Source organism: Sander vitreus, chromosome 10 (assembly GCF_031162955.1).
Source record: "Sander vitreus isolate 19-12246 chromosome 10, sanVit1, whole genome shotgun sequence".
Classification (NCBI taxonomy): Eukaryota; Metazoa; Chordata; class Actinopteri; order Perciformes; family Percidae; genus Sander; species Sander vitreus.
Genome location: NC_135864.1, coordinates 17,071,310 through 17,086,226, shown reverse-complemented (window position 1 = coordinate 17,086,226; position 14,917 = coordinate 17,071,310). Strand labels below are relative to the sequence as shown.

The window sequence follows — 14,917 nt, the reverse complement described above, 5'->3', positions numbered from 1 at the left end:
GCATTTATTTTTTTAATCTTCACATAGCAAATTGTTTTGGTCTGATGTCCACAGCTGGTTGTCTTTGAAAATTGACAGTCTTCCTTAATTTACATACAATGATGGTATTTATTATATGGATACATTGATTGCTAACATCACAGATGTAATCAACCTTATTATGTTGGGTAAATATATTCATACTTGTAAAAGCATCCACCCCTCTTTTCCTTTTTTTATTTGTTATTTTGTCAAATATGTTAAGTCACTACAATGTATCTTGCCTTGCCCTTTAGTGCTCCTATGACTGTTTATATACAACATAACATCATACCCTTCTTTGCCAACACAACATTGCTTTCTTCGTCTTCAGCAAAACACAAGTATTGTGTACGACATACGTGTGTGGTGCACAGCAATCGACTCATTGTCTAGTAAAAAATAAAATACATTCTTGTTAGGACACATTGTCATTTTGGTTATTATTCCATTCATGGAAGACATTTTGACAGCACAGGTGTAAATACTAAAATGAATGATGGCTGAATTCCATTTACTGCTTCAGTTTCAGGGCCCTGGTATTGTGCTTGTCTGCATTGAAAAAGGTTTATTATTTTTTACTGGGTGTTCTCCAGAGTTAAATTCATTTTTTTTTTAAACGGAGCTTGTGAAATGTAATGTGTCTTTGTCAGTCTAGAAAATCAAGGAAAACAGAGATTATAGTATGGTCTACAGGGTTTGTTTTATAGCATTATACTGGAAAAGGGATCAGTGCAAATCTAAAGGGTCCAGCTACGTGCTTTTAAGAGTCATACAGAATATTGGCCATTGAATTACCAGGTGTCTTTGCCTCTTGATTTTTTTCAGTTTTAACTATGTTCGTACATATAGGACAATACTGGAATGATCTTCTATTTCATTGTGTTGACCTCCATCTCAGCCAAAGGTAGTGTTGTTCCAGGCCACATTGGCTGCATCCATGTCTACAAAGTTAATGTAAATCCTGAAATAGACACAAGGAGAAATATGTTTATACGATTGGACATGAACAGTGAGCAAGGTATGCAAGATCCAGGGTTATTTGAGACTGTGTGTTTCTGTCACCATGCTACCTTTACTTATCACATTATGTGTAGTAAATGACTGTACTGCCTTGTTTGTGTTTGTGTGTGTGTGTGTGTGTGTGTGTGTGTGTGTTACCTGTCAGGAGAGATGCCCAAGTGTTTGTTGAGCAGTCCACACAGGAGTTTAGAGTATTGCTTGTTGTGAGCACCGCTGATCTTGCCAATACTGTGGAGGGAGCAGAGTGCGCAGGGGTCTCCCTTTCCTCCAAACATCATCATTTGGTCAGGGTTGATATGCACAGCGATGTACTGGTATATGCAATACAGAGACACAAAACTGAGGTCAGGCCACATTGGGTGGATCAACCGTGAGTGACTGGTGTCAGTTTTTGAGGATCTTCGTCCAATTGAGCCTAAATAAGACATTGTAGTTTCAGCATTATAAAAAGGTGGATGAGAATACAGTGAAGGTTGTAGTGAGGTTTTTGAAATAGTGAAGTCATGAATCCAAACTACCCCACTACAACCCCACCCTGAAGAAATGCTTGCTAAGTAACCAACAATACCTGTGAAATCTTTATTTATTTTAAGATATCATATGTATTGATTTGATTGTTTAACTTACAGTGTAATTCCCTACATAATGGTCTAAATGCTTTTTAATATTATTCTGGTAGAGAAATATGGAATCCCCTTAACATATTTTGTGCATTTTGATGGAAATATATATGTACACATATGAGATGTTAAGGATATTATTCTCATTAGAGTCCTATTTTAAAAAGTATTCATTCACTTTGTAGGACATAAAAGATTTGCTTCTAACCTGTAGGTTTAATGATCTGACGCCGCTGATCAATCATTTACTACCCATGCTTACTCTACAAATAATAGTCAAAACTATGTTTGCATAATTGCACAAGAAGCTAGCCTTATTTATTCAGTGCAGTTAAATGGAAATAAGGCTTCAGCTGTTGGTCGTATTTGCACTCAGCAGAAATGTTAATCTATCCATCCATCTATCAAACTGATCCATATGGGAAAGAATACGGAAGGCCCCTGGCCTACCTGTGCAGGTTTGCCCATAGCTTTGGCCAGCTCCTCAGTGGCCTCGGACAGCATAGCCGCCGGTACATCGCTTTTAGCTACGTTGGTGTTCACCGTGAACATCGGCATGATTACTCCTTCCTAGTTGTGTCTTTCTCCCCTTAACAAACCGCGGATGCTGCGACTCTGCACCAGACCAGTGACTGCCCGGTTGCTGGTAAGACGGAAGAAAATATGTCTCTTCTTCTCTTGTATCGTGTGTAATAGGTTAGCTATATGACCACAGCACCGCCTTCCATCCTGGAAGACTGTTGTTGACACATGCTACGTCAACCAAGTGAAAGTGAAATATATTTTTTGTTATTATTTTTTCACAACTGCTTAACACCACTGTTGAGAGTGACACACAAGGTGATGTATGACATCTTAATTTTACAGTCAATGGTTTATGCATGTTTTTTTCCCAGGGTGCGGCCGTTCTTGTAGGGTAATTACGGTACTGGGCATGCGCAGTGGCATCGGTGCTGAAGGAGGCTAGAGGAAAACAGAGGCAGAGAGAGAGAGAGAGAGAGAGAGAGAGAGAGAGAGAGAGAGAGAGAGAGAGCAGAAGTTGGATGGCGCCTTCCTTTGTCACCATGTCTCTGTGCTTATGAACATCGACAAAGCTTATCCGCGATCCGTGAAATCATATCGTCTGTCGCCGCCGTTTCACGTCTAAGGTACTCCTCCGGATTTCATCCAAGAAACGGTGCGTATACAAAGCCAGCTATATTAGCCCGTCTGCTAGCACGATCACTTTCCAGACGTAACGTTAGAGAGGTTGCTGCTCCTCTTCTAACGTTACTTTAACGTTATTGTGTGTCGATTACATTACAAGTTTACTAAGCCAACCTGACGCAGGTCGTGTATTTGGTTTTAAACTGCTTAGCTAATTAAAGCGGCAGTATAGTCTTTAATTAAATGATAACAGAGGTGGAATAACCATAGTATTACTGTGTTTAACGTTATTCACTGTACCACTGTACTGCCGATATTATAAAGATTGTGTATAGCTACAATTCTTTTTTTGTAACTGACATTGGCGATATGGATACGATTGGGTATATACAGTGGCTAACGTTTTAGCGTATTAGATTAAACAGTGTGGAACTTTTGTGATCTCTGTGGAAACTCATGGTGATAACATACACTGTTATTGAACCATCATCAGTTCCGATCCTGTGGCCACGATGATGGAGGAATCGGTGTCCACGTTTGAGACGCATCTGACGGCTGTCATGGACAGTCTGATCCGAGCCTCGGTCTGTGAGATCACCAAACTCTTCCAGGATATGGTGAACGACTACCTGGTGGAGCTGTCCCTCAACAGGAAGGAGAACGACTCTCTCAAACAGCGGCTGAGGCTCACCGAGAACAAACTGAGAACCGAGCGCAAGTACGGGATGGGCTGGGCTGCCAACCGCCGCAACGCCGGACTGGCGGCAGCGGCGACTGCGGAGGAAGGAGCTGGAGGGCGGAAGAAACGAAAAGTTGAGGTGGCTCGTAAGTATTGCTTGAGGATGGCTTTTCCTCCCAAAACAAGGTGGCTTACATTCCATGGAGCTTGTGTCATATATAAAGCTGGCTTTACATCTAAATGTTACCTTGCTAAAACATCTTACACATGATGTTATGTGAGATTGTGTCTATTAATGTGAGTAACAGACTTCTTGCTATGCAGTCAGGGCCTATGTGAAGACGCACTTGTTTTGTTGGAAACCATCTGGCAAGAGCTGATCTCTCCCTCCCTCCTTCCTCTTTCCCTCCCTCCCTTCCTCCTCCGCCTCCTCTTCATTTTCACTCCCTCTGTCCTTCACCTCCCCCTCTCCTCTCTCTCTCTCTCTCTCTCTCTCTCTCTCTCTCTCCGCTGCATTCTGTCCCTCCCACTCCTCTGTGCTTTTGCACACTCTATCCCTTCCTTCCTCCCTTTCTCCCTTCCTGCCTTGCTCCTCTCCCTCCCCCCCACCTCCTTCACCTCTCTCTGTCTCTCTCCAACTCTTCCTCCTCCCCTCACCGCTCCTCTCTCCTTCACGCCCTCGCCTCCTTCCTCTCTCCCTGCCCCCACCTCCCCCCTGCCTTGTTCTCTCCTTCATCACGTTGCACACAAACACACACACTCCCCTCCTTCCCTCCCGCACCTCCTCCACTCCTCTCCCGCTACTCTCCACCACCACCATAATTACACACTCCCTTTCCACTTCCACTCCTCTCTCTGCTCTGTCTATCTCTCTCTTCTTTTCACATTTTCATCCCCACCCCTCCTCTTTCTCCTTCAACATGTCCTCCCTCTCCTCTTCCTCCTCTCCCCCACCAACTCCACTTCTCCCTCTTGTCTCTGCCTCTTTCGTTATTCTCCTCCCTTTCACGTTTTTCTCTCCATCCCGCTCTCTTGTCTGTCCTTCTACGCCCCCTCTCTCCTCACTCATTCATCATGCTCACTCCTCCTCCCCCTGCTCCTTTTCCTCTCTACCTTCCCCCCAACCTCCTCTCTACTCCTGTTCCCATCTGCCTCTCCAATCCCCTCCTCCTCCTTCTTATCTTCCACTTCTCCACCCTTTTCTCTCTTCCATCTCACTCTCCTGGCCTTCCAATCATCTCCTCCCACTTACCACTTACCTCTCTCCCCCTCATATTTCATTTGCTCTCCTTCCTGTCTCCCTGTGCCCTCCCTCTCTCCTGTCTCCCTCCTTACTTTTTCCTTACTGTCTCACCTCCCTCCCACCCTTCCCAATTCTTCCTCTCTTCTCCACAGGAGGCAAGTCAAAGAAGGGCCCAGCAGCAGCCTATGGCAAAGGCTGGCCTGTAGGTGTGTGGGAGGAAGGAGGAGGTGGTGGAGATGGCGGTGGTGGAGGAGGAGGAGGAAGTGCAGGAGCTGTGGGGATAGTAGCAGGAGCAGGAGGAAGAGGGGGGAAGGAGGCCAGGGAGATGTTCCTCATCCAGTTCCCCAGGGATGAAGAGGATGAGGGAGGGATGACGGAGGACGAGGAAGGGGAGGGCAGCATCAGCGGTGAGGGGGAGGAGACGGCCAACATCAAAGAGGAGGTGAGGGAGACAGGCTTTCTCAGAGGAGGAGTAGGAGGAGAAAGTGGCACAGCATCTCTGCACTGCTCAGCAGCTTCATATGGAATGAGAAAGAACGCAGACAGAAAAAGAGAGAGTTGTGCTCATTTTTTTCAGCCATCAAATCACTGCAGAGATGTAGTGGATGAAGGGAAGGCTATTGATTGGATATTTAGCTTCCAGAAGAGCCCGAGGGCTCTCCACATCTCAAGTGTGGCAAGCTTATAGGTAGAAATACTACTGATAAAGGTGAAAAGCTGTTTGCTATTCCACCACATGGCCAAGTGGCAGGGCGCAGATCCACTCTTCACTTGTCTTCTGCATTTAAATATTCAAAGCATGCAGAATGTGTTATTATCCTCCCTGTGAAGTCATTACGAAGTGTTTTTGATGGCTGATAAAATAACTTTAAGTAAATGCAACCAATCAATTAGCTTTTTGTAAACATATGACTTGGTGGGGTCATAACATATGGCTACGATGAGTGTTGCATCATGTTAACAAGCTATTTAAAAAAAGCATAAAGTACAATACATTTTATATTCTGGTTTGAGTTACCCACTTAAGTTACTATGCTCTCTGTGCTTCTCAATGCAGTTTACACAAACAGAGGGCTATCAACCCGCCTCTCTCCAGCTAATCAAGGAGGCTTTGAAGATGGACCCGTCCAACCAGAACCTCCACACTGGCTCCAGAGCCCAAAGCGAAGGTAATGAGCCCAGCACCCACTGATTGAGGGAGGGGAAGTTAGTGAAATGGTCAGAGACCAAGAGTTTGAAAGAAAGGGGAAATGATTGCTCACGCCATCTCTCTCTCGCTCTCCTCCTCCTCCCTTTGTCTCTACTCAGGAGATCTGTCGGGTCATCCCCCGATCCTTCATTCAGGAGAAAGAGAGGAGGAGGACTGGAAGGTGGAGTCTGCAGAGCCGTCGGAGGGGGGCATGACCATGGATGAGCTGAGGGGTCTGGAGTCTGCACTGAGGGCTGAGAGAGGCCGCGAACAGGCGGCCATGACGGCCTCCCAGCCTGTCAGCCCTGACTCCGAGGTAGTGCGAGGCAGCAAGAGCAGCCTGGCCCCCAAGTACATTGGTCTTGATGGAATGGAGCAAGATGAAGAGCTGGAGCCACCCACCCTGCAGAGAGAGGAGCAGATAGGGCAAGGCAGGATGAAGGACGCTGTGAGGGCCGGCGTGGAACTGAGGTCAGCCTGGCCGAAGAAGTTGAGAGAGGGCGACTCGGCTGCGGTCATGACTGGACATAGAATGGCGGAGCAAGGAGAGTCAGAGCACTTGCCCCACCTGTCTGCTCCAGGGAGTGTCGGGGAGAGCGGAGGGGAAGAGGAGGGTGGCGTGGACCTGCTCCACTTCTGCCCACAGTGTGGAGGAGGCTTCACCTCAGATGCTGAGCTGGAGGAGCACCCTTGTCCACTGGGAGCCTCTCATTTACAGAATAGTGGAGAGGACATTCTTTTCCCTTGTGCCCACTGTGGCAACACATTCAGCTACGCCTGGGCTCTCAAGAACCATGAGTGCGCCTGTGCCGCTGAGAGGCCGCATTGCTGCGAGATCTGCGGGAAGCGCTTCACACACTCGCGCTCACTGGAACGGCATCATCTGGTGCACACGGGCGAGAGGCCGCATCGGTGCCCTCAATGTGGACGCAGCTTCAGTCGTCTAGGCAATTTGGAACGGCACCAGCGGATTCACACAGGTGAACGTCCGTACGGGTGTGAAGCATGCGGAAAACGGTTCAGCCGTGTGGAGTACTTAAAGAGACACCAACTCATACACAGTGAAAGCCGACACTCTAGTGCTCCAACTGGAGAAGTGGCTTTAACCACAAGTGTTTTTAGAGCCGCTCCTTCAAATCTCTGATAGAACTGGGGAAAAAAAGAAGGTTTTTAATAGAATGTGGTAGAATTCAGGTGATGAATGTGACTGGTGGAAACTAAGTGATTTGGGGTTGACTTTCTTACACGCTCTGCCAGGATGAAGGGGTTAAAGTTGGAGTGCAGAACCTTTGTCTCCCCCCTCTGGCAGTGAGAGCAATTACACAAACACTGTCGACAAGAAAGCTATAGGATTCATAACGCTGGGTCGCCGTGGTCTCTCCCCTCTTCCTGTCTGTCAAGATATTGGGTAATACAAGTAAATTGACGTGTCACGTAACCAATCAGAGAACCACATTGAGCAGCTACACTGTGAAGACCTGTAGGTGAGGGAGCAAGGTTGGTTGACAGCACTTTTATATGTAAAGGTTCCGCACTTTAGCTTTAAATTTACGTGTGGATGATTTTTGTTGAGTAAAAGTTGATAAGTTAATTAAGTTGACAGGAAGTCCGTTGTAGATGGCGTTTCTCCATAGGAGGAGAAATAGAAAAAAATGTAAGACATTCAGCTATTCTCTCATTTGTATAAAGCTTGTACTTATTTATGATGATCAATAAATTGTACATTTTTGTGTTTTTATCAATAAGTCACTAATGTTGCAGCCGATGCCCCTATTTTTAGCCGGACAATATAATTGACAGCTTGGTATTTTGTATATTTGTGTTTTGGTCATATCATGAAGAAATAAATATTTAAATTCATCAGAAGGCTCTTTGTTGTTTTATTGGAAAATCATGAGGGGGGGGGGATGCTGGACTTAGTGACCCATAAGAACCCTGGCTAAGTTTACTAGAGCTTCTCACCCTTTGTTACTTACAGTGCCCTTTAAACAGACTGACTGGCATTTTCAGTCTTGTTTTCAAGATGCCCTCTAGGGTCTCTAAGGACATCTGCCTCACATCATAGCCTCGAACGCGGGTGTCCGCTTTGGGATCCAGCGGCACAATGTCCTCTCCACTGTTGCGGTCATTCCTTCCCACAGCAGCATATGTGGGAAAAAAGGGCTTCACAGAGTCAGGGAGGTCAGATCTGTAGGACGGACAGCAGTAGGCAGACCACACGTACTCAGGAACAGACACCCTGTTATTGATCCAGCGGGATTCAGACTCATAAGGCATGGCTCCGGTGATCACATGCATCGACCCGTTGCAGAAAGCCTTGAATCTTTCCAACACCTCCCTTTCTAGTGGCGCCCAGGTGCCTCCGTTGGAGCCTTTCTGCTGAGGGACAATGTTTGTCAGGGTGAAAGTGGCCTCACGGTCCACGATTGTCTTCTGGTGCATGCTAGGATTGAGATGGCCCTTGGTGAAGCCAGAGTGTGCGTAGTCCTGAACCACCGCCTGGCTCTTCCTCACATCCGAGTAGACTGTATTTGGGGTCGTGAAAGGCTACATTTCTGGGCCGGCTTTGTAAGACACCAGCTTAAAGACAAAGGAAGACAGAGATACCATGTTTTAGAGGATATGTAAGAGTGTCTTGCTGCTTGTTGTTGCGTTGAGTTTAGTCAGTGTGTGTGTGTGTGTGTGTGTGTGTGTGTGTGTGTGTGTGTGTGTGTGTGTGTGTGTGTGTGTGTATACTTCTGTGGTGTAAACAGGTGTGTTATTGAGTCAGTTAGCTATTGGAAAATTAAATTAAAACAAAATAGATACAATGCTACTTAATTTCCTCTTAAATAAGACAATGTGTGTGACATACAGTAATTTCTCTATAACACAGTTTCAGAGAGAGAGAGAATTGCAATGCAGTTTTTGAATTTGCACAAGTCACACATTGACCACAATGGCACTTTGAGTATTTAACAGGAAGTGCTCGTGCTCTCTCACACATTTACCATCACCATCTTACAGCCCAATGCTAAATTCCCATTAGATCTACATGCAAAGGCAGCACTTCCATGTGTCTGTGAGATTCTCCAACCATTTATGATTAATATACAGTAGACACTCTTAACTCAACAACACTTCAATAGAATGCATGTGAATTCATTTGCACTAGTATAAAGTAAGTATAAGTTTTGTGAAATCTCACAGTACAGTTAGTCTTCAAAGAAAATGGCTGCTCTCACATATCACACAGAGTTTTTTTGCTTACCTGTGGTTCGTACTTCCAAATGGGTGATGGCCGTTTGCCATCTGCAGGACTGAGTATGTATGCAGAGTACAATGGGGCATGATGCTGACGGTGATACAAACTGGCAAAGCGGTACTGGCTTTTGTAGCGCTGGCATATTGGCTGGTATCCTGCTGCATTGATACCCTTTGGTGGAGTTTTTTCATAGAAGAAATTAAGGCACTGGGAGAAGTCATCACTGATCTCTCCAAGGACTAGACCACCAAACCAGGGTAGGAGAAGAAGCAGAGCTCCTGTTGAGATTTGCAGCATCTTTCTTTGGAACATCTTGAGCAGGAACCTGGCTGTATACCTGCTGGAGAAAGAGATGCTTATCAGCAGACAACGAACACACAGTTTGCTCAAGATACCTTCTCAAACTCAAACTTACCAAGATATTTTCCTACAAGCTGAGTAGAACACCAACTCCAAACCTCCTTGCAGCTCTTTAGTTAAAAACTCTCCGTTCAGCCTCTGAGGTTGGTGGGATACTATCAGCCCAAAAAAGCACCACATGATGACCAAGTAACATGTCACAGCTCCGCTCATCGCTTCCTCTCTTGGTTAAGGATGTCACACCCGTTCTCAAAGTCAAGCTAAAACTTACACCAAGTACCAAGTATATAACACATGGTTTACATATATTAATTTACATTTGATTTAATTTTTCACTCCCTGCTCATCACAAAATGGCTACACTGACTTATACCTCCACCACTGCCATCCACCTTACCAGCAAACCACTGGTGACTGAAAAAACAAAGTTAATATTCTCTTTTTGAGACATTTTACAATTGATATGGCTGTGAAGAAAGCACCCGCCTCAAATTGATTTTTGTAGGGAAAACAGAGGAGTGAAGTATTATAGTCAGTATATATACCAGGTGTCCCAAACAGCTCCATTCTCACAGTGTATCTGCTGTTTTGTGCTGATTTAATTTAAAAAAGTGTTTGGGAAAGATACACCTCTAAAACACATCATCCTGCTTAAAGGGTCCCTGTGTCAAAATTGTTTGTTTACCTTAATTTTTTCGTTTTTTGTGCCTAAATGTAACGTATTCCTGAATATATTTGTGTTTATTTAAAATACCACACATGCCATGTAGTTTTCCACCGCAGAAAAAATTTACACATTGCATAGGGAGTGGGGTACATTTGGAGGGAATGAATAGATGCCCATTAGCTAATTTTGCCTCAGGCCCCTCCCCCCCATTAGGTTCATCTGGCAATACACGGGAAGGTAGTTGTTGATGAGCTAAAAAAAAATCTGACAAAGTTTCTTTAACACACCACAGTAAATAGCTGCTTTTGCATGCCACGCAGTATTTTTGTGGTTCATACATCCAGTTGGGATTGGACTGTTTGCCTTCTGCAGGACTATTTATGTACACATTAGTACAAAATGTGCAACCATTTTATTTGAATGTGTTTGCATTTGTGTGAACAATGTAAGCATCTACAGTAAAATAAACATGATTTGTCCCATCAGAAGGCTCTTCATCCATTTCAATCTGGTTTTATTAGTAAAATCATGGTTAGTTGTTGAACATGTTACAAGATGACATTGACAAAGGGAAAAATATGTATTTTAAAAAACACTAATCATCAGATGAATTCAAATCAACCCACCATGAGATAATAATCATGTCCTGGTAAATCACTTTCAGTAATTAAAAATTAAGAGATGTGCTGTACGTGATTACTGCAGTAAACACGCATAGGAGGAAGCCTTTGATTTCAACAAGGAACTTAAGCTCTTCCCCTTTGCTACTCACACTGCCCATCAAACAGACTGATGGGTATGGTCAGCCTTTGTGCCAGAATGCCCTCCAGAGCCTCTAAAGACATCCGCCTCACATCATAGCCCCTGATTGAGGCCCTGGCTTTGACATTAACTGGCACAATCTCCTCTCCACTGTTGCGGTCATTCCTTCCCACAGCAGCATATGTGGGGAAAAAGGGCTTCACAGAGTCAGGGAGGTCAGATCTGTAGGACGGACAGCAATAGGCAGACCACATGTACTCAGGAACAGACACCCTGTTATTGATCCAGCGGGATTCAGACTCATAAGGTATGACTCCGGTGATCACATGCATCGACCCGTTGCAGAAGCGATTGAATTTCTTTAACACCTCATTCTCCAGACCGTTCCATGGGCCAGAGTTGGAGCCCGCTCGCTGAGGGACAATGTTTGTCAGGGTGAAGGTGGCCTCACGGTCTTCTTTGGTCTTCTCGTGCATGCTGGGATTGAGATGGCCCTTGGTGAAGTTGGAGTTCTTGTAGTCGTCAAGCACTGCCTGACTCTCAATCACATTCTGGTCTACAGGGGTATCGAAGTCTGCCATCTCTAAGCTGGCACGGGGAAACACCAACTTAATGACAGAGAGAGAGAGAGAGAGAGAGAGAGACACACACACACGTCACCGTTCAGAAGCTACATAAGAGTATTTTGCTACTTATTGATCCTGTTTGATTTGAATAGTCATGTGAATATACGTCTGTGTACAGGAAAGACCCCTTTCACCAATCCTTTCACTTACTGCCATCAGGTTGTCACTGTAAGTCCCACTGGCCTGGAAAAACATCTACAAAAAATCCTCTTTCCTTTCCTTTGTGTTAATCACCCTGAACCAATTAAAATAGGCTCTGTACCCTGATCTATTGATGCTATAGTTGTCAACGGTAGTTTTAACAGTTTTAGTCCTATTTTACATATTTGTGTTTTTAAATGGGTTTTAAATATGCATTGTTTGTTTGATGTTGAGCCTTGTCAAAGGCGAAGTTTATGTTGCTTTGTCACAGACAATAACGTTTATCATATCTTATCATACTTGGTGTGTGACTGAATCACTCATGTAGAGAAAACTCTTTCTTGTGAAATTCCACTTTCCTTTCTTTTTCACCTCACCAGAGAAAAGATAATGTGTGGCAGCATTTTTGTATTTACAGTTTGAAAGAGGCTGCATCTGTTTTAAGATAATGGTAAAAACGTCATTCTGCCAATCACACATTGACCACAATGACATTTCAATGGAACAGAAACTTTGACTGTTCTGTCACATTTTCTCTTATGGCCTTAAAAAAAACACAAATTCCAACTAGGTCTACATGGGAATGCTGATATGTGTGTATTTGTGAAATCTAAATTATTTCGACACATTAATGCCATGATAAAAAAAAACACCTGTGAGTTTTCTAACCAAAAGGAAGTGATGCTCTGTTGTCAGGACACTATTTCTTACTTCTAATCTATACACTCAATTTCCAGTTTATTAGGTACAGACATCTAAAAAACCAATTGCAGTCCAGCAAAATCCTACCTTCATGAAGGTTAATGATAAAGTTGAAACTTTTTTTAAAGAGGTGTTGATTCAACTTTTGACACATGTAGTTGGTGATGTTGTTAGCCTACCCTCGTTGATATAAATGGCGTAGGGGGACAAAATAATAATGATTATAAAACGAATAAACTGGCAACTGGGTGTTCATCTCATCTAAACAAATGATACTGAACAAAGTAACGCTCAACAGAGTACAGTTAGTCTTTAAAGAGAGTGGCTGCTCTTGAACACCACACACTGTTTTCTTACTCACCTGTGGTTCGTACTTCCAAATGGATTTGGGCCGTTTGCCATCTGCAGGACTGAGTATGTATGCTGAGTACAACGGTGCACGATGCTGGCGGTGATACAAACTGGCAAAGCGGTACTGGTTTTTGTAGCGCTGGCATATTGGCTGGTATCCTGCTGCATTGATACCCTTTGGTGGAGTTTCATTAAAGAAGAAATCAAGGCACTGGGAGAAGTCATCACTGATCTCTCCAAGGACCAGGCCACCAAACCAGGGTAGGAGAAGAAGCAGAGCTCCTGTTGAGAATTGCAGCATCTTCCTTTGAGACATCATGGTCAGCTGTATTAACGCCTGCTGAAAAGAGATGCCGGCGAACTTTCCTGACAGAATTCCTCTCAGACACAAGTCCAGAGTTAAATAAAACCTAGATTTCCTTTATGTACATTCAGCATCTGGAGTAATGAGGACTGTAAAGGTTTCCTGTTATATATAGGCCTACTGACAGCAGGAACACTGTGGGTGTCCAACTTCCCCTGTTGACAGTTAGTCAGGATGCCTTCTGGGAAGCAATCACTCAGCATATCATATTTTGTTAGTCAGCTGAGGTGGAGATCATCTTGTTTCTAGTGTTTAATCATTTGGTGGTTGTGGCAAGGTGAAGAAAAAGAAGATGCACTGCATAACATAAACTGAGCATCAAGACTGACTGTATTTATTCTTGACTAAAATAGCTTATATTTTAGTTCGATATCTTCCAGGTCTAATGCTAGGGATAAAAAAACTGCATTTCCCTGCAGAGGGTCTGTCCCAAGCTTTCTCACACTCTGTCTAAAAAGATGAAGCATCATAGGAGACTTAAAGGTGTGGAAAAACCATGAGTACCTTGTATGACGCAGAGCTCTTTATGGATTGCGGTGCAGCTCGAGGTGCACACTCGTTTTGATTCTTGCACTTATACGGTACTGTCCTAAATTGGCTCTGGGAGTTGTTAAATGCATCCTGAGATCTTTACTGGCAGTCTTTTGTTAATTGGTATCATTATACACAAACACTCCTCTGGGCAAGTCAGCAAGTTTCCTTTTCTGTCTCCCTCCAGTTTCTGTGTGGTCTCTATTTCTTCTCTCACCAAAAGTTCCCTCATTGCATTGTGGGAACCAGAAATGTTTCCCAGAAGATAAGACGAATGTAACTGTTATTTTACCAAACGTCGTGCCTTCTTTATTTCGTTGTGTGCTTGATCTGTTTGTGGGGAAATCCTCGGTTTCTGTTGTTCTGCTCCAATGTGTCATATTTCTTGCTGCATTCAGGAATAGTTAGGTTGTAGAGAGGATGTAAATACAGTGGGAACCAGAGTGATGTACATCAGGGTGGGCAGAACTATACTTAAAGTACTAATACTACAGAGTCTTATTATGAATATCAATATAGGCTAGCACCTATAGGATTGATTAAAAATGTTTTTGTGTTAGATCATGTTAGATCCTGTTCTGGATATAATGTAGAAAACTATCGCACACCAAGGGTTGTAGTGAGGTGCAGATCACCGGAAGTAGACTTGGAAGTAAGAAAAAAATGCTGCACACTCTGTCCAGGCCTTCTTTAGAATCAATGACTCAATCAATGGTTTTGCAGAAGGCTGAAACGTTATCTACAAAAAAAGAAGAAAAACAAATAAAAGAAATGCATATGTGGCCAGAGGGTGCGACCCTTTCAAGATAACATTCTGAATACACTTTGTCATTTTAGCTGAACGATTCTCTTGAAAGAAAGACTCTCAACACCTCATTCCCTCTCAAAAATAACATTTAAACATGAATTTGGTTTCTCTTTTCTTCTTTCTCTCAGTCCTTTAAGGTGAATACGGATGTGGTGAGAATGTTTTTTTTATGTCAGTGATATGTAGTGTTTGGAGTTACTGTGTGGTGGGTTGGGGGGTGGGAATGCAACTGAGAAAGCCAGGATTGATAGAGTGACTAAAAGGGCTGGAAAAATGGTGGGAGAGTTAAATACAGTGGATAAAATATACAGTGGGGACAACAAGTATTTGATACACTGCCGATGTTGCAGGTTTTCCCACTTACAAAGCATGTAGAGGTCTGTAATTTGTATCATAGGTACACTTCAACTGTGAGTGATGGAATCTAAAACAAAAATCCAGAA

At 43.8% G+C, this 14,917-nt stretch overlaps 3 protein-coding genes and 1 pseudogene across 4 annotated transcripts; 1 reads left to right on the top strand and 3 right to left on the bottom strand.

Moving 5' to 3' along the window:
- Positions 1 to 84: 84 nt before the first annotated feature.
- mif (macrophage migration inhibitory factor) lies at positions 85 to 2,339 on the bottom strand. The gene is made up of 3 exons (XM_078260595.1): positions 2,112 to 2,339; positions 1,180 to 1,352; positions 85 to 982 (listed from the first exon to the last, which is right to left on the bottom strand). Exons 1-3 carry the CDS (start codon positions 2,217 to 2,219, stop codon positions 916 to 918), a joined length of 348 nt encoding a protein of 115 aa, XP_078116721.1. The 5' UTR covers positions 2,220 to 2,339; the 3' UTR covers positions 85 to 915.
- Positions 2,340 to 2,625: 286 nt separating this feature from the next.
- Positions 2,626 to 7,778, top strand: LOC144524384 (uncharacterized). Its single transcript, XM_078260593.1, has 5 exons — positions 2,626 to 2,838; positions 3,301 to 3,632; positions 4,882 to 5,171; positions 5,787 to 5,898; positions 6,038 to 7,778. The coding sequence occupies exons 2-5, from the start codon at positions 3,320 to 3,322 to the stop codon at positions 7,060 to 7,062; spliced, it is 1,740 nt and encodes a 579-aa protein (XP_078116719.1). The 5' UTR covers positions 2,626 to 2,838; positions 3,301 to 3,319; the 3' UTR covers positions 7,063 to 7,778.
- Positions 7,779 to 9,764, bottom strand: LOC144524385 (endonuclease domain-containing 1 protein-like; annotated as a pseudogene). Its single transcript, XR_013502601.1, has 3 exons — positions 9,578 to 9,764; positions 9,169 to 9,499; positions 7,779 to 8,498 (listed from the first exon to the last, which is right to left on the bottom strand). The product of XR_013502601.1 is annotated as an endonuclease domain-containing 1 protein-like (transcript).
- A 922-nt stretch (positions 9,765 to 10,686) lies between these two features.
- Positions 10,687 to 14,611, bottom strand: LOC144524386 (endonuclease domain-containing 1 protein-like). Its single transcript, XM_078260594.1, has 2 exons — positions 12,782 to 14,611; positions 10,687 to 11,559 (listed from the first exon to the last, which is right to left on the bottom strand). Exons 1-2 carry the CDS (start codon positions 13,088 to 13,090, stop codon positions 10,954 to 10,956), a joined length of 915 nt encoding a protein of 304 aa, XP_078116720.1. The 5' UTR covers positions 13,091 to 14,611; the 3' UTR covers positions 10,687 to 10,953.
- Between the last annotated feature and the right edge of the window lie 306 nt (positions 14,612 to 14,917).

Excerpts from the sequence above, each read along its gene's own strand:
- mif (XM_078260595.1), bottom strand. The coding sequence starts at position 2,219 with ATGCCGATGTTCACGGTGAACACCAACGTAGCTAAAAGCGATGTACCG. Across the intron at positions 1,353-2,111 it reads CTATGGGCAAACCTGCACAG|TACATCGCTGTGCATATCAA; the intron begins GTAGGCCAGGGG and ends TGCATATACCAG. Across the intron at positions 983-1,179 it reads TTGGGCATCTCTCCTGACAG|GATTTACATTAACTTTGTAG; the intron begins GTAACACACACA and ends TGTCTATTTCAG.
- LOC144524384 (XM_078260593.1), top strand. The coding sequence starts at position 3,320 with ATGATGGAGGAATCGGTGTCCACGTTTGAGACGCATCTGACGGCTGTC. Across the intron at positions 5,172-5,786 it reads CGGCCAACATCAAAGAGGAG|TTTACACAAACAGAGGGCTA; the intron begins GTGAGGGAGACA and ends TTCTCAATGCAG. Across the intron at positions 5,899-6,037 it reads CTCCAGAGCCCAAAGCGAAG|GAGATCTGTCGGGTCATCCC; the intron begins GTAATGAGCCCA and ends GTCTCTACTCAG.
- LOC144524386 (XM_078260594.1), bottom strand. The coding sequence starts at position 13,090 with ATGATGTCTCAAAGGAAGATGCTGCAATTCTCAACAGGAGCTCTGCTT. Across the intron at positions 11,560-12,781 it reads TTTGGAAGTACGAACCACAG|TTGGTGTTTCCCCGTGCCAG; the intron begins GTGAGTAAGAAA and ends TCTGTCATTAAG.